The sequence below is a fragment of the Pezoporus wallicus genome, unplaced genomic scaffold (assembly GCF_028554395.1).
Source record: "Pezoporus wallicus isolate ANWC-B61680 ecotype Strahan unplaced genomic scaffold, APGP_CSIRO_Pwel_v1 scaffold_6445, whole genome shotgun sequence".
Taxonomy (NCBI): domain Eukaryota; kingdom Metazoa; phylum Chordata; class Aves; order Psittaciformes; family Psittacidae; genus Pezoporus; species Pezoporus wallicus.
This window is the reverse complement of record NW_026641753.1, coordinates 762,246-786,160: the sequence shown is the minus strand read 5'-3', so window position 1 is coordinate 786,160 and position 23,915 is coordinate 762,246. Positions and strand designations below refer to the sequence as shown.

Here is a 23,915-nt window from a genome sequence, read left to right as displayed (position 1 = left end):
ACACTGAAATTTTATTCAATATCTTGGCTTCAACATAAACATCAAGAATGACTGATGTATTTTAAATTTCCTCACCAAGGAATGCATTGTTACACTCACCATTCCTAGGGTAATCTAAAGGCCAGAAAAGGCTTAGGTTTTATAACCCCTTGTCCAGCTTTTCAGTCTGATTTAATTGGTTCAAGCAACAGGTTTTTCAGGTTCCCCAAGATAAACACTTCATAGTGGCAAAGGCAGTAGACTAAGAACGGAATCATTCTCAAGCTGTGAGCTTGGAGAACTGCTTTCTGCTGGCCCAGTGTGTGAAGCAGCTCTGCCTACGCTTTGGTCTTCTGGCTTTCCAAAGGCTCTCTGTACCCAGTGACACTATAAATACTGGAAACTACTTCTCTTCTTCCTCTTCCTGCCTCTTCATCTTCAGATCTCTCTCCTCACTCTGTCCTGCTAATTTATAGCCTAACATTTCCTCCAGTAGACAAAAATACATAGAATAACAGGTTGGAAAGGACCTCAAGGATCATCTGCTGCAACCTTTCTTGGCAAAGCATGACCTAGATTAGGTGTCCCAGCAGCCTGTCCAGACGAATCTTAAAAGTGCCCACTGTTGGGGAACCCACCACTTCCCTGGGAAGACTATTACAACGACTGATTACTCATTGTGAAAAGTCTTTCTCTTGTGTCCAGTCAGAATCTCCCCAGGAGTAACTTATGCCTTTTACCCCTTATCTTTTCCATGTGACCCCTTGTAAAAAGGAAGTCTTCATCTTCTTTATAGCCACCCTTTAAATACTGGAAAGATAGCAATAAGGTCTCCCCTGAGCCTTTGTTTTCTCTCTAGGCTGAACAAGCCCAGCTCCCTCAGCCTTTCTTCTACTAGCAGGCTCCCCAGCCCTTTGATCACACATTTAGGAAACGCTAATAAAGTATCAACTACAAAGTTCTTAATCCCCTGAACTTTCACTAATATAGTAAGTGATCATCGTATCATAAAGAATAATTAGATGAGCTTGATGGTAGCAGTGGGATGAGAATCAATAATAAAATTTAAAAGTCAGGTCACACACTCAGGGACCACTTGTAATAATTTCTAATAGACGGAAACACAGTCAGTGCTGTTGGAAACAAGAGAGAAAGACCCAGGAGATGTTTTCACTGGCAGGATGATTAACAACACCCTGCAAGCATAAAAGGGGTAAATACAATTTTAGGAGCTAGCATGAGACACCTTTAGTGCAATCAGGAACATGCGGTCAAAGCAATACTGATCAATAATGAGTGTTATGTATCCGCTTAAAGCGGCACCGGGCACAGGTGCAGCACAAAGCCCAGCACAGGCCCATTTGTTACCGTGGGTCTGGGGCTACCTACAGAGCACGCCGCCGGCCCACCGAAGAAGGCGAGGTCAGGCACGGCAGCGCGAGTTACGAGCAGCCCTCCCGTGCTGTAGCCCCGGCTCCATTCCTAACGGCCGATGGGCGCCAGCCCACGGGAAGGAGCGGGGGCCGCCGCTCCCCGCCTCAGAACCCCCCTTCTCGCTGCCGGCACCCGGCCATTCACCGCCGGCTGCTTCTCGCCGCGTCTCGCCGGGTCCCCCCTTACACCCCCGCCCGGCCCGGATCCGCTAGCTCCTCCCTTCCCCCTCCACGACCGTTGGGAGGTTTGAATGGCTCTCGGCGCGCGCGCGCACCAGCTCCACCCCGCGCGAAGGATGGCGGCGCTCCGGCTGGGCCCGTGACTGCGGGAGGCTCAGGCTGACGCCGCCGCCCTCCCCAGAAGCGGGCCCGGGCCCCGGCCCCGGCTGTCGGCGGCGCGGCGCGGGGGAGGGACTGCGCGAAGCTGTTATGCAGGACCCTACCCCAGAGAGCGGCGGGAGCGCCCGCCCTGACGAGGAGAGGCGGGAGGAGGCGGTGGCGGTGCCGGCGAGCGGCAGTGCCTCCTGGCTTCAGAGGGTCTTTGAGGAAGCGCGAGGCGATTCGCAGCTGAGCGTGGCCCCGGCGGAGCCGCCGCCCGTGACGGTAGTGGCGGTGGAGCGGTACCTGGCCGGGGCGCAGCCCGCCGGCGCCGGGCAGTACTGGTACGACGTGACGCTGGCGAGCGGCGCGTACCAGCAGCGCTGCTACCTGGCGCCGCGCCTCAATGGCCTGGTGCAGCGCGCGCACCTGCACGCCGGTGTGCGCCTGCGCCTCACGCGCTGCTCCTACCGCTACGAGGAGAAGCGCCTCAACTACGGGTTCCCGTGCCTGGAGGAGCTGGAGCTGGCCTGCGGCGCCGAGCCCACCCCCGCCGCCCTGCCCCGCGGCCGCCTGCCGCCCCTTCGCGGCGACAAGAAGCACTACCTGCCGCTATGGAACAACGAGGATCCTTACGGAGACGTGTGGGTGGCAGACAAGCCCCAGGCGAAGGTGAACGTCGACGGTAAGCGGCGAGGAGGCGGCTTCAGGGGAAGGGGGTGTAGGTGGGAACGTGAGGCAGCGCACTGGTGAAGAGGTGAGGTTGTTGCCGTGCTTGTTGGCCGGGCTGAGCTCCCGGATGAGAAGTGACCCTCCGGTTGCGACAGGCACCCGTATGAATGTGGTATATGTGTCACAGTTTGCGTGTTCATGTTATTTGGAGAGGGTTTTTAAAACTTCCCAAAACATTGACTGAAAATACGGTGCTTGCACCCAGGCTCCCGAGGTGTCAAAAACATCTTTTCCCGTAGTAATCTCTTGGCTACTCCGTGGGACTGGTGCTTGCGCCTGGAAGCTGCCACCCAAAACGTGATCAATGTTGAGGGACTGAGACCAGTCCATGAAGTGAAGTGAGGGGGGAGTTATAAGTGAGACTTTTGCATGAGTGTTATGCTCTTGTAGGCTAACGCCTATATCTTTTGCATTAGCTCTCCTGCTCATCTGATGATGCTTCCTTGTCATTTGAAGTGTGTCACAGTGCTCTCTTTCAGTTAAAAACAAAACCAGAAAAAAAACCAAAACAAATCAAAATAATGCTGTTTGCAGATAGCTCAGAACAGGATCTCATGGTGAGCAGTATCAAAAAGTAACCCTTTTTAGATGTTACAGACATTAAGAAAATACATGTGACGTCCTCATCTGTGCACTTTACTCCTGAAAACTTAAATGTTCAATCATAAATACTACTTTGGTCTTTTTCTTTCTTTCCTTCCATTAACCTTAGTCTCCAAGCTGATTTCTCTTGGTCAGCTGGAAATGACCTGGAGAAGCAGAGTTCACTACCATCCACTTCTTGTGAGAGTCCTGCACAAATCTAGACTAAGGTACTACGGGAAACCAGAGAAAAAAATGGATATGCCTTATCAGGTAAAGAGAGATAAATGCATTGGTTAACATTTGAACAAATAGCTGTAGGATATGTGGAAATCATTATTCCCATGTAGCAAGTACATAAAGTTAAGAAAGATATTGTAGCTACTTTATATTAAACTTGCTACCTTCACTAAAATGCTGAGCCTTTTCAAGTAGACCAATGCCCAGCCAGTCTCTGAACAATGGGTACTCTGGGGAGAACAGCAGCCTGTTTTATATCTGAGCATAATGTTATGTGGCATGGAGTATCCCCTAGGTCAGTTCAGGTCACCTATCTCGGCTGTGTCACCTCCCAGCCTCTTGCCCATCTATAGCTTACTTGCTGGGGTGGCAGAGTGAGAAACAAAGACTTTGACACTCTACAAGCACTGTTCAGCAACAGGTATAACATTGGTGTATTAACACTGTTATAGTCGTGGATCTAAAACATGGCACCATGCAGACTGATGCAAAGAAAATCAGCTCCATCCCAGCCAGTCCCTGTACAGGAGGGCAGCACTTGACGAAGAGCTCCCATAACTCATATGATTCTTCCATGGGTGGAGAGAGGTATGAAGCATCTTAATGAAGGGCTGTGGTGTTCTCTTATTCCAATTTTCCATTCCCTGTGCACTTGAAGGTAAATCTGAATCTTTTTTTTGGATGTACTTTTCAGGAGAGTCTAGATGATACTCAAACTTCCTTGGCAGTTCACCTGGCATTAGGTGTAGACTCAACACCCAGAGCTGGGTTAGCTCAAGAAGTTAGGAGACAGATTTACATGCTCTTTGCTTTATGCATTCCTTCTTTAAATAGTGTTGTGTGCTGAATTATCATTGTTAGATAAAAAACGATAGGTAACAAAAGATTCAATGTTATAATGGTTTACTTTCAAGGATGAATGGTTCGTGACTAATCAGGAATATTAGAATGAACTAACAAGTGTTGATTTGTATAGTCTGTATTGAACTTGGAATAAGGAAAAGAGGGCTTTAGAAGCATCAAGGGGAAAAGACACATAAGGTGATAGATATGTTCAAGGATGGTGATTTATTAAAGATAGTAGGATGAACAAAAGCAGATGATTGAGGCTGATGAATGGATAAAATATTTTGATAAGGCCGAGATCTTTTTTCAGTGGATTGCTATCTTTTAAGACCATTATAAAAGCGTTTAAAAATCTTTTTCACTGTTTAGTGATCTGCTCAGTTATGGATTCAAAGTTCACCTGGTTTAAAAAAAAAAAAAAAACAACAAACCCAACAACTGGTATAAATCTTTGTCATGAGAAACACTTCAATGAAAATGTAGTGGTTTGTGATGCAGCTTATTTTAGGAGTTTGTGTTTTGGTAGGTTGTGGGGTTTTTCTTCAAAGTCAGACTTGTATAGTGTTTTGATCAAGAATGTTTAGCAAATAATCCCTCAACATCTCAAATTCCTTCATGGATATTTTGAAATATTACTCCAAATACAGCATTCTCTTTTAGAAAGAAGAATCTTCTCAGTATTGTTTCTTGTATATGCTATTGCCACAACCTTCTCCAAAAAACTACAGAGTGAAACTGGTGTCTCCTACCATTACTGAGCACTGGAAAGAGAAGATTTTGGGCTGGAATAGTTGTGGAAGAATTCTTTTGTGGAAATTAGGGATTTCTTCAACTCTAGTATTCAATACAAGTTTTGGAACATACTCTATCCATCTGTAATCATCAGAGAAGTTGTTCATAAGTCAAGTAGCTGATGCGTTATATAGAATAAATACGTATCAGAATGATATATAAGATATGAATGTATTTGTCTCTCTTTTCTTTAGGCTTACTTTGAAGTTGCTGATGGTTCAGGCATGATGTCAATGGTTTTGTGGAACTCATTGTGTCCTGAATGGTATAACAGTATGAAGGTTGGCACAGTATTACTTCTTGAGCAGTACGCTGTCAAAACCAGTTACCCATTTAAAACAAAACCAACCCCAGGGGATTCACAGATGAAGAGATTTGCTACAATTGGTTAAGTATCAGAGAAACCTGTTTTGATTCAGTTAAATATAGCAGTAAATTTTCTGCACAGAAATAAACTGATCCAAAGGTAGCTCTGCACAGAAATAAAGTAATCCATTGCTGAAACTAATTGATAAGGTATATATCCTTAAATATTAGCTCTGAAGGGTGTCTTAGTATCCAAGCTCTTATTGTTCCTTGGTTCATATTTGGATCATGTATACAAAGTTTATTGCCACAGTTAGTTAAAACTTCTATTTAAAAATAAATAAAAAGTAATCCCTGATGTCAGGTATTGGCATTATAAAGACAGGCCTCTGACACTGAATTTTAATGTGATTCTACTTCCTGTTTAATAATACAGATATTTGTGCACGTCTCACACATTCTTCCACGTCACTGATCTGTCTTTAGATTTTAGTGTATATGGTCAAGCCCCAGAGTGTCTGCTAAGCCCCACTAGATAAAAAGTTGCATTGATGACTGATGTCTATGCTGAAACAGCAGCGCCATGGCAGTGCAATTATGAAAAATATTCCTCAGCTACAAGAAGGTATTTTCTTGCTTGCAGTTGTTTAATGGGACAGATATCAAAGGAGCTATGCTACAGAAATAGAAGTGCTGCAGTATAACAGTATGTCATGGTTTAAGCCCATCCGGCAACCCAGAAACCACACAGCCATTCACTCACTCCCCCCCGCTTCCTCCCCCAGCTCCTGGAGGGATGGGGAGGAAAATCGAAAGAATGTAACTCCCATGGGCTGAGATAAGAGCAGTCCAGTAACTAAGGTTTAACACAAATCACTGCTGCTGGCGCCAATAATAATAATGATAAAGGAAATAACAAGGGAAGAGAATACATCTGCTCACCACCCGCTGACCGATACCCAGCTGGACTGAGGAGCGATCTAGCCCTACCAGGTAGCTGCCCCCAGTTTATATACTGGGCCTGATGTGCTGTGGTATGGAATACCTCTTTGGTTAGTTTAGGTCAGGTATCCTGTCTCTGCTTCCTTCCAGCTTCGCCTCCTCCCTGGCAGAGCATGAGACTCAGAAAGTCCTTGGTCAGGGTAAACATTACTGAGCAGTAACTAAAAACATCGGTGTTATCAGCGCTGTTCCCAGGCTGAAAGTCAAAACCACAGCACTACACCAGCTACTAAGAAGGAGAAAAATGACTCCTACTGCTGAACCCTGGACACAATGATAGCCTTTTCAAATGGGATTTGGTCAACTTTTTGTTTTTTTCTTTCAGTGAACATGAGTTATTTTCCCTTTTTTGCTTTCATATTGGAAAAAATGACAGGCAACATTCAGAAAATTCAAACAGCTTCTTTTAAATAAGCATATATGCAAATTAGTGAAGGATATATATGTATATATAACTTACGAATAATGACAGTTTCCTAATGCAGTTGCTACAGTGCACAAAACCAAACTATTTTCTCTGTTAGAGGCTCTGTATACTCTATCTAATGTGACTTTGTCTTAAAACCATATCTTAATGTCTGAAGTGTTTGTGATGAGTTGGCAGAAGAAAAATGTTTAGCAATGGAAGTTCGTGAGGGAAACTGTTGATGATTATAAACCACCCCTGAAAAGAATTATAATTGACAGAAAACCTTTCTATGGAGAAAGGACAGAATAAAATATCATGAGGTGACTTTCTGTATGAGCAAATATCACTTCATTTTAATGGTTGGGATATCTGCAAGCATTATTGGGGTAGAAATGCTAACAAGAGATCACAATGGAAAAGTAGGCCAGTGGGCTGTAAATGGTAATAGATATGTAATGGAAGAACTGGAAGACAGTCTATAGTAAAGTGCCATGGTGCATTTTAAGACCATGAATAAACTGTAAAATCACTAATCCTTGGTTCATATCAGTGTATGTACAGTATCTTATTCCTTTTCTCAGCACAAAGCTCAGAAGTTTGTCTTACTGTAAACTTAGAAAAGCATATAACATCATGCGTTGATGGATCTTCTGCCTTTATCCTGTAAGAGGAGAATCTAAAGAGAACAGAATATCCATAAAAAACTTCTAGAGAAGTTCTAAAATTGATTTTAGGTAACTCCTGGTGCGTGGGTTTGTTTTTTTTTTTGTTCAGATGCAGTGCAATTTAGTGCCTCACTAATTACTCTGTTAATAGAGAGATCTCTGTATATGCCCAATATGGGGCAATGTTTCAGGTTTTTTTAAGCATACACGAGTGCTTCAGAAGTTCTTCAGCTAGCTACTTAAGGCAGTCAGTTATTTAGGTAACAAGTACATTTTTCATCATCTGCTTCCAATTTGTGATTCCACCAGATTCCAGTATTCACCTGTAAATGTTGTAAAATATATCCGGAGGGTTCACAAGGCCACAACGGAAAGGACTTTCCAAATAAAGAGCTCTTGCAAGATTTCTGTGAATCAAGTTCTGCATTGCTTGCTTCTGTTTGCAGCTGCAGCATTATATGACACGCTGAAAAGTGCTGTTTCAGGACCTAAAATGTTTGGAGCTTAAATAGGTAGTCCCAACACCATGAATTTCACTGCTAGGCAGTGTGTGCATTACACAAATCACCGAATTTGTGTGGTACTGGTGAAAACTACTGTTTTGAATAGCCTGGGCAGACCTTAGCTTCTGAATCATCCCAGGGGATAGTCTTGAGTATATGTCTTTTGTCTAATCTCAAAATGACAAAACAATTGGTAAATAGTTTTGATGCATGGGGAAGTTTTGTTTTTGGAAAGTATCTCTAAGATACTGTCTTAAAGCACCATATGCAAAACCACGATTGTTCTCCAAATACATTGTTAGAAAGCAATAGCCAAAATAAAATTCTTAAGCAGAGGGTCTGACTTCAAGTCTAACACCTTCCTAATATTGCATTGCTAGTATGAAACATGGATATAATTATATATTTTATACCTATTTAATTACTTTTCCAGGTACATTATTTGCATAACCCTTTACCCAAACAAAATCATCTTGTAGAAGCTTCATCAGAATCTGTATTTTTCATACCAGCAATATTACTCTTGTTACGAGAGAGACAGTAGAGAACCACCTTGTGTGTTCTAGATGCTGAAGTGATTCTTCCTGTACTTTTTTGTCTGGTTGCAGAACCCTTTGCTTCACCCAGTGCTCCACTATTTTGTTGTTAAATGTCTAAACAGTCTGCTTAATAAATCAAAATCTTCAAGTGCTATAGAGAGACAGACCTTGAAAGACTTTTTGTTCTCCTCTATGGTCATGGTATATTTCTATCATATTAATAACTACCTGAACTAGTATCAGCTGTGGAAGTTCGAATCTGCTAGTTCTATCTCCTGTTTTACTTCATTGTCTCCAAGTCAATTTTAAATCTTGGTGATGTTTGAGAATGAAGCTTGCGTAAAAAGTACTTCATATCTAATAAGTATTGTAGTATCAGTTTCTCTTGTGGTCTTTTAAATATCTGGCTGGATCAGACTCATGGGCTCATGTAGGGAATTGGAAAGTTTAACATTGCTTAGATTATAAAATTGCACTGTTGGATGCTGTACCTGAATGCCTTGCTTTATTTTGATGAAAACATAAAATTAGAGGAATTGATTTGTAATTTCACAAATGGTGAGACACAGTTGGAATACTTCATTTAAGAAACTTGAACCCTGTTTTTTTGCAGGTTTTGTTTGTTTGTTTTAATTTGCATTCATGCCTTGAATGTTACTGACTTTTTTTTTTTTCAATTCTCAGAAATCAGCCTTAATGTTCGCGATCCTCCTACTAAAATAACTATTATTCCAGAAGAAATGGTTAAGCCAGAGTGGGGATTACCTGAAGTTAAATATCGATTTATCACAAGGTAAAATAAAGTTTTGTTGTCTGTCAAGCTGGAACTTTAGTTTTACTACGTTACACTGAATGTTAGTTGGAAATGTTTTTTGATAAGTGCTTGAGAAAGCTTTATGTTTTGTTATTAACCAAGTACTCATGGTTTTGTTCTTTTTTGGTTTTAGGTCAGAACTGGATGGCTTACCACACAACCATTCCTGTGATGTTATTGGTCTTGTGACGTTCGTAGGAAGGGCTGAACGAACAAGAAAGAAAGGTTTTTCTATGAATATAACTTTTGGAATTTATCAAATAATATTTAACTTCGTGAATAAATGTTTATACATTTTTCTTAATATTTGTTTATATAGAGCATGGTGAAGACTTCTGGCTCTATCGTTGGGCACATGCCATTGACGGGACCTCAGACCAACCATTCATACTGGAATTATTTGCAACTTCTCAACCAGAAGTGTTTGAGCATATTCACCCAAGTATTCATCTCTATAATGCTTATTAATAATTATTTATAGTGTTTTTCTACTGGGTTGCTAATTTCATATTCTGAGTATAATTGCCACTGAATACAAAAATGCCATGGTTTAGCTCCTTAAAGGGAAAATAGCTAATCAGAAATAAAAATTTAAAGATAAAGTAAGTATCTGAAACCCTTATCATATTGCAATCTGCCAGTTACTCTAAACAAATAGATGGGCAGCTGGGCTTGGGGCTCATACGATCTCATTAATTTCAAACAGAAACTTAAGTGAACCACCTGGGGCAACATCTCTTGCATCAGAGGCAAAGCAGGCAGCTGGTCAAATCTTTGCTCCTTTTGCCCTGTAAATAAGTAATTTTTTAATAGACAGGAATAATTTAAGAGGATTGGCAGAGAAGAGAGAGGGGAAAGTGGAAAAGCTTAATTTCTTTGAATAAATATTTTTTGGCCAAAAAGCAGTCTTTGCCCAGCTGTGTTAATTATTACATGTGAGCTAATAATGATGCATTTCAAACTGGGGAATCCTTAATTGAGTATCTTAAAGGAACTTTAAATATTTCTTCTTGCCATCTTTCTCTTCTCCTCCAAGTGCTCATCCTTCCATTAACACTGGTTGATGTCATGTGCATTTTTATGTCATATAATGCAGGACCAGCTGCACAACCCTGTTAAGATTAGGGCTTTATTAATCTTGAGTGTTCTGGGGAAATGGCAAAGAATGACATTCCAGTGGTAAAGTGAGTTATTAACAAAAGAGTGAGTTTGTACCCTACGCTGAAGTTTTGCAGTGGCATGTCATGATTTCTTGTGCTTTCCATGGTTTTATGCTTTTTATTATTAAGAAAAACAGCCATTTAATATCCATATTGACTACTTCTTTCATGGATATCCTACCTGATTGATGAAGTATCTCATGTTTTAGTCCTAATATGCATGCTGAAATTACAGTTATTAAATTGACAATTTAATTACATCTCCATATTGTAATTCATAACAGAAGCTCAATTTGTGCTGAAGCATTTATTGGCTCAAAAAGTAAAATGTCTTGTTTAGAGCACTTAATAAAATTAATCCAGTGTGTATCAGTCTTAACATTCTGAAATCAATGAAATACCAGGAAAAAAAAACTGAAAAGCTTTTTTGGTTTTCTTGTTTTTTTTTGTTCCAGTGACATATTTGGTGTGTACACAGATGAGAGTGGTACGGGACCTCACTGAGAATCTTTCCAGCACAGTTTACCTTACAACTTCAAATGAAAGTCAAATATTCATTACAGGTAATTTAAACTAGTTTTAGTTTGATGTAGTTCTCGTCTTATTTCTTTGAAAAGGATATCTTAATTTTACAACAAAATAATCAATGCATAGCATTGGCTTCCCTGTCAGAAATGATGAAATACCACTGCAAACAGAAAAAAGAAAATTGCATTCTTGTGAGGTATTAATGGGTATATCTTACAAAAAATACCAAAGTATTATTGGGTTAAGTCATATGTTTACTAATTCTTTCAGACAATTTTAATCCTTTGATAATGTAGCAATGCAAATTACTGCTTCCTTAAAAACATCAACACTTGCAGCTTCTCTGGCTTATACATTTCCTTATCAGAAAAACGAACAAACAAAAAAGAATATAATTGTCCTAAATTTATCTTAGCTCATCTTTTTCACCAAGTATTTGGAGAGCTGTTATGTTTCATCTTTCCCAGTGGAAAAAGGATGTGGTGCTGGGTGGCACTGAAGGAGCATTCCGTCTGGTAGTCTCTTTTGAATACTACTGCCTGCAGTTAACGGTAGTCTTTATGGTATTGTGATACTGTATGTTAGATACTGCTAGTCAATGTCACAGGCAATGTCACAGACACCATTAATTTAATATGACACTGTTAATTGGTAGAAAGATGTCTTTTGTGTTCTGTAGTCCAGATTTTCTTAATCTGTTTGGTTTTTTTTCTACATAGTGTTCAGGATAATTTCAGGATGAGAACAGATGACAGTAACCTGCTTTGGTTTTGATACTGAATTATTTTTGTTTTAAAAGGGTGGCACAGGGGCCAGCCATACACCAAGGATACCAAAGTAAGAAATTTCATACAGTGGACTAAAACACAAAACGAAGTTGATCAAATGGAGAAAGCTGTCATTGGTGGCTATTATCCTTTTCCGCGACCTCCAAATAACTTTTTGAAATACTGTAAAAACAATAAAGGTATCATACCCTCAAATATCTTTAAAGATTTAAAATTATTAAGAAACATGAATTTTTTAAATCTATTTAAACAATTGTAAAACAATTTAAATCAATTTAAACAATTGTAAAAAAATTTCCTTTGAGTCTTGCATTCAGACATTTTGATACTGTATTTCTTCAAATTTTTTTTTTTTTCCAGTTGAATCTGTTTTGAAAGCTATAGGTGAAACAGTGAAAGAGATTGAAGACTTGCATTACAGAGAGCACAAGCGCATCGCTGTTCAGGGAATAATTAGTGCCATAAGATACATCAGCTGTAGCAATGTGGCTGAAGAAGCCTTAGGAGTGGAACTTGCTCAGGTACAGTGTTTGGGATTAACACTATAGCACTTAAGCAACTATGATCATAACTCGAGTGGAGAATCTTGCATTTGAGTTCATTTGAGAACCTCGTTACATTGTTTCTTGATTAACATTATTTGCTATTTTGAGAGCAACATTCTCAAAAATAATAATTTAGAACTTTTTAAAAAGCAATGATCTGGTGTTTTCCTGAAAGTGTTACGGCATTCCTCTACAGTTCAGACTCAGAATTGTGTAACTAGAAGTTTCTAGTTTGGCTGACTGGATAACCTAATGTAAATTAGAATGTGGAAGAGGCAACTACTGTAACATGCTCACTATCAACTTTTTAGACAGAATTTATCTTATTGATATGATTAGAAAATAATTTCTGCTAGATATAACATGACTTTCACAAAGCAGGGTAAAATGTTCCTTTAAAAGTTATTTTGAAACTTGCGGGTTTTTTAGTTAGAAGCAAAACTTTAAGTGCTTTGAAACTCTTAAACAATTAACTGTTGTTGCAGAAGGATAATTCTCAGTCCCTTGAAAGTTCTGCTGTGTCCAAAGAAGACTCTGTTCACAAGGAAAAAGGCACCAACCTTCAGAATAAAGAAGCTAAGTCTTTTCTGGAGTCACAGTACACTCCTGGTGAAAAACATCATCACCAAGCTCTGCTGTCCCAAAAGAGTTCAGTCAAGAGAAAGATGCCACGCAGGTTAAACACAGATGCACAACAGTAAGCTCTCTTCATAAATATCTAGTAATAATATCTTATAAAAAGTGTTTACAGAAGTTAATTCAGAGCACAGGCCACAGAAAAATATATAAGAAAGCTCTGAAAGCATAAACAGTTTAAAGGGCAGTTAGGTACTTTTCCTAGCATCAGGTGATGACAATTGCACTGTTAGGGCTACTGAAGTCTTGATTAAAGCAGGTATTTGTGCTGCACAGCTCACTTCTGATTAATACGTGTGCTACTTCATTATTAATCTCACAGACTTGAAATAAAAGTAAATACTTGAACCAATGTAGTTTAGTAACATAGCCTTGGAACAAGCAACAGTTTAAGTGTTGTGAGGAAGTAAGATTCCTCCTTCACTGATAAGGCAAAGTCAGGATCTGGTATACCTGTTCCTTAGTTTCAGACATAACTTACTCTTTTCTGTGCTGCATGTAGTTGTTACTTGCTGTCAGAAAGGCAAACAGATGGTGGTCATGTGCTAAGGTACCTAACAGCTCAAAATACTATGTAATACTATGGCTCTGCTTGTGATGGGATTTAATGAAACTGTATTCCATCTAGTCAGACATAGACAAAGGATACCACTCCAATATAAGGAAACAGAATAAGACAAAGTAATTTGCCTGATGCAACAATATCAGACTCAAGTAAAATACCTGCTTATGTAAGATTGCTCTTTGTCGCAATGTTTGTGCAAAATCTCATACTTAGTATTAAAAGCCTGGTGTATTTTTGACAGATTTAATGCTGCAAAAATCTAGCCAGTCACATTTCAATTTTTGTTTGTTTTTATTGTAGTGGATTTCTCATGCTATAAAGGGGGTATTTTTCTTGAATTTTCACATCCAGAAGTCATAATGTGGGAAGAGGGTGGGTGTTGAAATATTTTGAGAGAAAATGAGATGAATTATAAATAGGATTGAATAAAAACTTAGAAAAAACCCTGGTGAGCAGAAGTCCTGTCTTGGCAGTGTTACAGCAAGCTTGTTAGTCGATTTCCATTGTGTAAGAAGAATTCCAACATTTGAGTGTCTTAGGTTAGTTCTGCCTGGAAGAAGAACATACATGTTCTTTGCTTGGTGTATTTCCATTTAAATAAACACTGTAAAATAATGGTGAATCTCCTACTTTAAGGAGAAGTGCATCCGTTACTCCTGTATCATCTCACCACTATTTCACACGGTCTGCAAGAAGAAAACTTGGGTAAGTCATATGAAGTTAGTTATATTAAGTAATTGCAATGGTGAACAGATGCTTGAAATCAAACTTTTACGGGTCAGGAGCCTCTATGGAAGTGAAATGAGAGAACAGATCAGGGGAATTTCATATTTTCTGTTCACTTCCTTTGCACTGATTCTAATTCAAATATATTGGATTATTATATTCTGAAATGCTGGATTGGTTGTTTTTTTTCTAAGTTTATTCAGTCATCGTAGTGAGTTTATAACAACAGGAATGCAGCAAATTAAAAAGGAGTGAGTTTAAGAGCTTATTTTACCATGATCTGGCTGCAGAGTATCTGTTACATTTTTCTCCTGCATGATATCCTAGGTAATTAGTTAGAGATGGTTACAGGCCAGTTGCTCACCATTAAATAAAAATTTTGTGATTCAAAAAACAAAGTATAAGAAAAATCTAGTTTGCTTGATTTAACTGATTGTTGTTACAACAGGGTTGTATGTCCACAGGAAAATACGCATTTGGAATTTCTGTATCTCTTTGGATTCTGGAGTGGTGACATGGCTCCATTCATGCTTTAGTTTTGACTACTGAAGGGTTCTGCTATGAAAGTGTAGCAGCGTCCTGTGCATCTGTGTTTTAGAATCAAATCATAAACCTGTTGGCCATCTGTGATGTTCAGATTTTAGTGAAACATGCTCTTTCCAGGAGGTGCCCAGTAGAGGGCAACAAACACTGGGTTTTTTTGAGTGTAGACACTGGGTTTTGGGTGTAAATCTATGATGAGTCATTGAATCATCATAGAATGATGTAAAATACATTCTTATCTGCTCCATAAAGCAAAGAAGTAAGTAGTTCTTGTCCTAAGCTCTTCCAGACTGGTTTACTGAGTGTGGTAGGTCTCATGTTAAGCTGCTGTATTACATGTCTCATGATATGAAACCAGGTACTGGTGCTCACTCATCTGAGCTTGTATGATTTACCACTAGAAATTTGTCAAGGTTTGAACTTATGCTGCATAGTGTTTGAGGTTAAATAGGTTTTAAATGCATATGCTATAATTTTCTTTTTATAGCTTGGATGAGTTTCAACATGAAGATACTGTGCAAGATAAAAATAGACAGACTCTGTCAGACAGTTCACAGCACTCCACAGGTACGTTGCAAATAGTTGTTATATTAACCTTAGGAGGTTTAAGCTTACTTCTTCTCTTTCGGTCCAAAACAGGCAACAGAGATATCCGTATAACCTTTGTTTGTCGAGACAGTTCTTCTGAACATCTGGCTGCATCAACCTCTAGGGAGCCACTGTAGCAAAGTATTGTTAATGCTGTTCTGCTCAGTCATGTCCCTGATATGTTATAAAGGATGGCTGGAAGGACAGCATGGGCTTTATACAAGTTTTAAGTTAGTTTTGTACCTCTGAAGCACTTGGTAGCATCAGACCTTATCTTTTCTGTTCAGCTTTCTTGCTGTAGTGGTCTACATATGATAAAGTTGTCCCAGAGCTTTGTGAGCACCTGATTAAAAAGATAAATACAAGATGTGGGAAAGGGATGAAACATTCTTACTACAAGCCAGTAATAAGAATGGCATTTGGTTTAGGGATTTTTCTAAGTTAATATTTTTATTTTTTTCTCTTTTCCTCTGCAATTGAAGAATAAACTTGTGTTCTATGCAGTTAATTTCTTCCTATCTATTTTGGATGAAGAAAAAGTCTTAATTTGTTAGTTGTCATTATGTGCAGCTTGGTCTGGTTTTTATTTCATGCAAATATTTTGACATGTTTTCCTCTTTTCAAAGCTGACTGAATATACTCTGAGTCATGTAATTTCATCTAAAAGTTTGTCTACTCCTAGCATCTGTCCCAACATTAACATCTGCCAATTTATTTCTGTGTATCACTATATTATGTGTAATGTTGTCCATCCTTTTATTTTTGGCAAGGCAGCAGTTCATTTATTAATGACCACAGTAGGTTGTCCTTGTAGCCTTTTGATGATGATTACTCCATTGTGCTGCTTTAAAGCAGTAGAAATTAGTTAATTTTCCTAAATGCTTAATATATTCAGAGACTGAAGTGATGAGGGAACTTCCAGATTGGAGAAAAAATTGTACAAGTATCTGTTTAAAGTGAAGATTTATTCCAGAGAAAGAGCAGCCTCAGGTAGAATGTTGAGATCTGTTCTTCAGAATTAAGACATCTGTAAGAAACTTTGATAATTAATTGCTTTATTAGTTGTTAGTATTCAGTGAAATTTCTTATTGCTTTTAAAACCAAGAAATCAGATTGAGTGTTTTCACCTGAATTTTAGAGGAATTTCTGCTACCTGTAGTGTTTATTTTATATGCTGTTACTCTCTCTAGAATTCTTGTGGTACAATCAAGATCTCATAAAATGAATGCATGTATGCTGTTTAAAAGGCTGGTTTTCAACAAAAAAAAAAAAGAATGGTAATATTACCAGTGAAATACATGCTTAATTTTTTATGTGTCCTAAAGAAATCTTGCATTAGATACTTATATTTAGATTCCTTTATTTAGATGCCTGTATCTAAAATACAGATATCTTTAGGTAGTTTTATTCTTAAACTTTTCCACTGATATTTCCTCACTGCATGTGAAACCCTATATAACTTCAGTTGGCTGATATTTTGAGTGTAGACCAAAATAAATTAATCAGTCTCTCATCTAATGTAAGTATGCAATAATTATATGAATATGTTAGTAAATGTAGCTGCTAAACATATGCACATGTTTTTCTCACATAACGTCAGTCCTCCTGGCAGTATTTATTAGTCTTATATAAAACAGTGTTTGTCCAATGCTAGTTTTATCTAAATAACAGTATGTTTATATTTTGCTTAACAAGCCTATTAAGTATGGCATATGTATCAAAGTCAGCACTTTGCTATAGAATCATAGAATTAACTGGGTTGGAAAAGACCTTTGTGACCATCAAGTGCAACCATTACCTCAGGACTGCCAAGACCATATCGCCAAGGGCCTCATCTACACGGTTTTTGAACGCTTCCGTGCTGTGTTCTTTCATATTTTGGAAGTTCAGGACATAGGTGCTATATAAAATGGAGAAGTTTTACTTTGAGCTTCGTAGCATTGTTACCATGGTCCCAGGTAGAGCCCTATTTTTTTTAAATACCAGCAAAGGAAACTGCCTTTAGAAGCTATTTATGGGAACATGAAATTTCCCTCCCTCCTCCCTTTATAGCTATGTATAGCAGTGCTGACACTTTGCTCTCCATATCATAGCAGCCTGCATCAAAGTAACACTTTTTTAGCAGTCATTGGGTAGATGTGCAAAAAGAGCTGAGATATCCGAAGCAAATTATTAGTGTCTTTTTAAACACTGAAATATCATGAGGCAGCAAGCAGTATTGGAATATGGTTCATTCACTGGAATTTTGTTTACTCCAGGTATTATTTTTTGCAAGAGGTACAAAGAAGTAAGAGTGCAGTCTGTGCTGTAAGATAACATGAGTAACTGAAGTAGAAATGCACTGACTCAGGTTTACTAGCAAAAGTGTTTGCAAGAATGGCACTTTACAGTAATGGTGTAGGCTGACAACCAAATTAACTTCTAATTTTTTACAAGAAGAAACATCTATTGTATACTATAAATATGCAGTAAGTTTAAAAAAAAAAATCCTTCTGCTAATTGAACTGAGATGAACAGTTTTTTGTGGGAAATCATGTGTTTCAATGTTCACCATCGCCATTTTTATGGTTTTAATTGGTTTAAAGCAGAAAGTAGTCTTTGCTGCCAAGAGGCTGTCTGTAGCTAGAGGAATTCAAACATTTGCATTATTTTTCTCTAAACTGCAGTCAGATTGTTAAAGATTTCAGCATCATATTGTTTAAATAACCAGTGGTGGCTTTTTTTACTGTGTTCTCCTAATTACACGTTTATGCTAAGTCAATGAGTGTACAAGCAGGACACAGAGTGCCAATATATATATTGAGGGAGAAAAGTAAAGTTATGATATATATATGATATATATATATATATAATGGTGCCAATTATATATTGAGGGAGAAAAGTAAAGTTATGATTGAAGTTTTAGAAAGAGAAGGGTTTTTTTTTAATCCACCTACTTATATTCTGAAACTTTTTTTTGTATTTTATTTGCCTAATGTATAATATTACTTCTTCATGCTTGTAGAGAATACTGTAATTCTCTAAGTAAAACGGTGATTAAAATGTTTCTTCATGTAGTAGCTTTCATGTGCCACTTTATCTTATATGATGAATTCCAGTTTTGTGAGAAAAATACTGCTTTATGCAGACCGGAGCACACTTTCCATTTCAGCAGCAGTGTCATTTTTCTTTAAATTCATGGTCCTTTGTTGTCTAATTGAATGCAGCAAGACTTCTTCGTTGTTGAATATTCTTGTGTATGTTGTATCAATTTTGTGTACTACATTCTGGTTTCTTCCTTTTTGAACATCATAGCAATTATGACACTAAAAGGAAGTAAAAATGCCAGTGTTCTTAGAGAAGGCTATGTGATGAGAAGTTGTTTCACGGAAGATGGAGGAGGTGCAAGGCTGTACTGGGAATATTTTGAAATGAGCTTTCTGATAAGCTCAAAAAGCAGGGTTTAACACTTTTCTTCAAACTGGAGGTGATGGTTGTATTAACACAGCTGCCATTAACAACCCCATGTTGTTATATATATATGTATATGTATATATAGCAAGAAATTGTAAAGGTAGCATAATCTCAGTGTAAACACATAGTTACTGTGCAAGGGATGGAAAAGTTTACCTTCATTTGTACGCATTTTAAACTTGTTTTCATGGTGTTTGTTAAACAAGTTTTGTGCTTGCCAAAAACAAGCCACAGTGATGCTCTTCATATGATGAAATGCATTTTTACTACTAGTCTAGCCTCTAAGGTTACCAGTTTGTCCATGTTCCAAACCTAATTTAATTTGTTGTGTTGTAAGTTTTGAACATTCTGCCATGTCTTCATAATTGAAAAGATCTAATGAAAATATTTCTCATCTAGCAGAGAAGCAATATGATTCTATGGCCTATAGGCAACTAAATATTTTCTCTGTTTTTAATAGACCAAGAAGGAATGAGTGATATACTTGAAACTGAAGAGGCTGGAAGAGCTTGTGGTTTGTGGCAGAGTGACCTGTGGGCACAAGTGAAAGACAAGTTAATGAAATATTTGCATCACAGCACAATTTTCCCAGAAAGCATACCACGTAAATTTGATTATGTGCACCGAGACTTGCTTATGCAACAGTACAACCTTCATGCAGCAGTGCACCAGCCAAAAGAAACCAGAACACATAAAAATATCAGTGACTTTAAAAGTGCTAGTGGCCTTGGGTATTATGAAGTGACAGTCCTGGGTAAGTATCTGGTAGCTCAGCCTCTAAAAATGGTTAGGCAAAAGCAATATGAGCTCTTAACTCTTTGCTTCATTCACTTGAGAATGACTTGAAGGTTTGTCAGAAACTGAATGGATTTCTCAAAATTAGTCAGTTGATTCTGAGCATTTCCTGAATTTTAAAAAGATGATTGACATTTTAGATTTCTGTTAATAGTCATGACTTAGTACCAGAAAGCTGTAATTCTCATTAAAAATACCTTTAAATGAAATGACTGAGTATCTTATTTCTAGTATCTGTTTTCATATAGTTTGTATTTTTCATGGTTTATGTGTATCACTTGAAGAATGTGTGTAGTCCTTAAGCTGTTATTACAGTTAGAGGTAGATCCTGCTCACTAGTTCAACCAGTCTGACATAATCAAGTAAATTATTCAATTGTACTTGATTGTCAGCTGGCTTTCCTGCTGGAGAGGTATTCAACAGAAGCAAGTTAGTGTTCTTAAAGGGAGAAGGACAATTATAAATGCTTCTTTTGAGCCTTATTGAGTTGTTTTTTTGAATTGTTTTGGTTGGGTTTTTTTTGAGTACTGTTGCTCCTAAAGTGCCTGTATTTCATGCTGGAAAATGAATGGCTGTATTTCAGCTGTATGCCCCAACTGCTCTCAGGAGCTTCTGTTTAGCACAGAGTGTCGGTTGACTGATCTTTGTTTGTTAAAATATAAATATGCAAGTTGATGTGTAGCTCTTAACATTACTGTGGGATATTAATCTGTTTGATACTTTTTTCACATTAAGAGAAAGAAATTGCCTAGCATAACAATGCTCATGTGAAGTTCCCATAATTTAGAAGTTTCCATTATTTGCTAAGGGAGATTTGCAGAGAAGGTGTTTGAATGTTTACAATCATTAGAATCCCGAGGCTTGCAATTTGCAATATAATATTCAAGATGAAAGTAGCACAAGTACTGCCCCACATACTGCATAGATACACTGGTTGGAAAATTAATTTCTCTACCCTTGTAGCAGTGATAAAGTTAAAAGGGAGTGTGAAATGGCTTCCAATGTTGGTTTAATGTTTTCTAAGCTAACAACAGTTAGCCTTAAATCACAGTATGTTATAACTTCATATCAATTTGAATGTGCTTCTGTATGAATATATATATACACATATATCTTGAAATGCATTTTCAGATGTCAGTTATCTCTTAATGGTAAAAGAACAAAGTGCATGAAGTTGCTAATGTGCTGAAGAACTTAATTTCTTTTTTTTCAACAGGTATAAACCATGACGTAGCAATAGATGTTGCATTTCTTCCACTGTTTTGTCCTGATGATCCCCACTTATTTCAACTAGAAGACATTCAAAATGATACGTTACTGTCTTGTATGAGTTGCATCTCTGAAAGTCAGCAGACAGCCAGTAGCAATGGAAGACTTCCTGGCATGTTTCCACTTTCAGGTGAGTCTGGCTTTCACTGACATTACTCATGTTTAGTTTCTTCTTTTATCTTTGAGTAAAAGAGTTAATCCTCTATAGAAATCTCTGCTGTAAGTCAGGCACGTTCATATCTTCAGTGGAAGATGCATGAATTCTATGTGGCCACCTTCAGTAAATACATGTAATACTGAACTTCCAAGGCAGTTTTTACCAGAGCTGTTCTCATACTCTGAAGATAGTATTTTACTAACTCCTAAGTGACCTAGATAGTATTTGCAGTTACTTGTTGATGCAAAATTATACTGACATAGAAGCCAGGATGTGTGGCTGAGTATGTGAATATTTGGCTTGATCTGCTTTGAAATAGAGTGGAATAACAGTCACTCAGCCAATCCATTTCATTGATGTCCCTTTGAACATTTACTTTAATGAAACCTAAAGCACCTGTAAATGGAAGTGTTTGCCTGCTATTGAATTATTTTCCTTCAGATTATGTTTCTAATTACTAGCACCTCACAACAAATATGGTGAACACTGTTAATGTGTATCATACTGTAAAATGATGTGTAATTATCATTATTTTCCTGCATGGTTATATAGACAGACTTGATTTTATTTAAATGCATCTTTACCTTTCCTTGAATAATACTATGGGACCTGAGAATCACTAATGGTTAAGGAATGTCTGTTTCAGCCTTTCTGTATCCAAGTTCTGGATCCGTGTTATTTCTAGGAATTAAATTTACTAGTAAAATTCTACCAAAAAAACAAAACCCAATCCCCAGTAAGCCAGCATTTAATAGTTAGAGTGAGGTTTTTCACTGAAAGAAGGTTGAACATACACACATTACTGCATGGAAAACAATGTCAATCCAGTATACCTTTTTACTGTATGTATATTAAAACACCTTTTCTTAACTTCTAGATGAAATTGTAAAAGCAGCGATGGATCTAGATGGCAAACATGTTGTCTGCATCCTGGACATCTGTCACTTGGGTGGTGATAAGGTGGAAGTCTTTCTAAGCAAAATCTACAAGACAGTGGAACCCAATGTGATGGATGCAGTGTAATTTAATAACTTATTTTTCAAATTTATCTTGCTCAAAAAGAGGGAAATAAAATTGCTGTAACTTGAATATACCCTCTATATATTGCACTTTCCTAGAACTAGCAGACACAAATGTAAAATTATGTTTCTTACAGCAGTTGTAATGGACATCTGTGTAGCTGAGAAGGAGAGCTCTTGAAACAGATTACACAATGTCTTGGTCACTTATGTTCAAGAAGGGTGAATGGACAATACAGTGATCAATATCTTTTGATACCATGATACGGTATGATTGCCATCTCTCTCTGCCTGTGCACATACGTACACAGGAAATGTATGTATCAGGTTGAGAACTGAAAAGAGGGGCAGGCTTTCCCAATTAAAGGCAATGTTTGCAAAAGAATTAACAGGCTGTGATAAAAATTCAGGCTGGAAATTAGAATAATTTTGAGGATTAGAACTGTTACGTTCTGTAGTGATCTTTTAGTGACAATCTTGAAGCTTACTGTGTTTTGAGAAAACAGTTAAATACCATGGTGCCTTCAGTACTTAGGTCTGGGCTTTTGGTGATCCAAAAACCATTTTCAGTTCTTCTTACCTGAACAAGGTCAACTGCTGGGTTTTTTTGTATGGCTGCTTTTGTATATACATTTTTGGGTAGTAAGTGTAAAAAACCAAAGTGTTTTAACATATTTTATTTATTAATTAAAAAAATTATTAAATATTTAAAAAAAAAGAAACTTTATTAGTGGAAGTTGCTTCTAGCTTTGCAAGAGCAAAACTGACTTTAAGGAGTGCTTAGCATGGCAGGATCCCGTTTGTCACATGATTGGGGATTTTTCTGTTGATCAGTACTATCGTCTTTCTTTGTAGTAATAGCTGTGTTCTGAATACATGAAGGAGCTCAGCAGCTGTGAGAAGCTGCTACTACTGCAAGAGCAAGAGACTCTGTAAAATTCTGACAACTTTTTGCCTGTATGCTAAGTAGCAGCTGGCTCCTGCTGAGTTCAAAACTAAGTCCCCCTTTTTCCTCCCATGTGAAACAGCCTCAAATCATTTACACAACTGAATCCCTAAGAACTTAAGCAGGAGCTAAAACACACTGCTATTTGACAACTTGTCCATGTGAAATGCTGGTCTCAGTTCCATTCTTTGAGAAGAAATGATTGCATTATGGAAGCTTGCCAATTAAATTTTACCATTATTGACCAAACCCCACAGTGTTGATTTACAGGACCATTATTTTGTGGGAAACTTCTAGGCATGTGTTAGCAGCCTGTTGATAATTGAGGAATATCTCTTTCAAGTAGTTCACTTGTCTGTCCTGGGGACAGTGGACTTTGTCTTCAAGTACTTAAATTCTGTACCTTGACTTCAGTTAATGGTAATTGAAGGAGAAACATTTCTGCTTATTATAGTACAAGTTCATATCTTTAGATAAGAAGGGAAAATCTTAACATTCTAAGGAAATATGTAAAATTACCCTGTCTTTCTGTTGTGGTTTACAGTTTAAAAATATATTAATGGAAAAAGTTTAACTTGAGTTGTACAGGGTTTAAAAGTTAAATGTGACTATGTATTGTATGTTTATATTTTGTATGGATCATACAGTATTAGTTCTAGAGCAATGTTTGTCAACCCATGCCTTTCAGAGTACCTTGTAACCTTGCCACAGGAGGCAAAGTGAAAATATACCACCACAAGAGCAGGATGAATGGTGCTTGCATTACGTTATTGTGTATTTTTGTGTCTTGGGGTATGTGACAATTAAGACGCCATTGCTCTAGGGTGAGAGGGATTAGCACCAGCACTTCGTATACCAAACTGAGCCACACTGACTGTGTCAGCAAGTATTTTTTTATTTAGATATACTTCAGGTCGAAGTCTGATTTTAATGAAACCATTATTTCTAGAAGCAGTTTTTTAAATATTTATCTTTGTATGAAAAGACAGAGGTGGCTGGCACTGTCACAGAGTGCCACTTTATTCTCTTGTCTTAGC

The 23,915-nt window shown here is 37.9% G+C and overlaps 1 protein-coding gene across 1 annotated transcript; it reads left to right on the top strand.

Annotated features, from left to right (window-relative positions):
* Positions 1-1,647: 1,647 nt before the first annotated feature.
* On the top strand, positions 1,648-22,002 carry RADX (RPA1 related single stranded DNA binding protein, X-linked). The gene is made up of 15 exons (XM_057425169.1): positions 1,648-2,415; positions 3,175-3,317; positions 5,117-5,309; positions 9,031-9,139; positions 9,294-9,385; positions 9,480-9,602; positions 10,776-10,883; positions 11,648-11,815; positions 11,997-12,157; positions 12,667-12,878; positions 14,019-14,087; positions 15,139-15,218; positions 19,153-19,446; positions 20,704-20,886; positions 21,791-22,002. Exons 1-15 carry the CDS (start codon positions 1,842-1,844, stop codon positions 21,934-21,936), a joined length of 2,655 nt encoding a protein of 884 aa, XP_057281152.1. The 5' UTR covers positions 1,648-1,841; the 3' UTR covers positions 21,937-22,002.
* Positions 22,003-23,915: the final 1,913 nt, after the last annotated feature.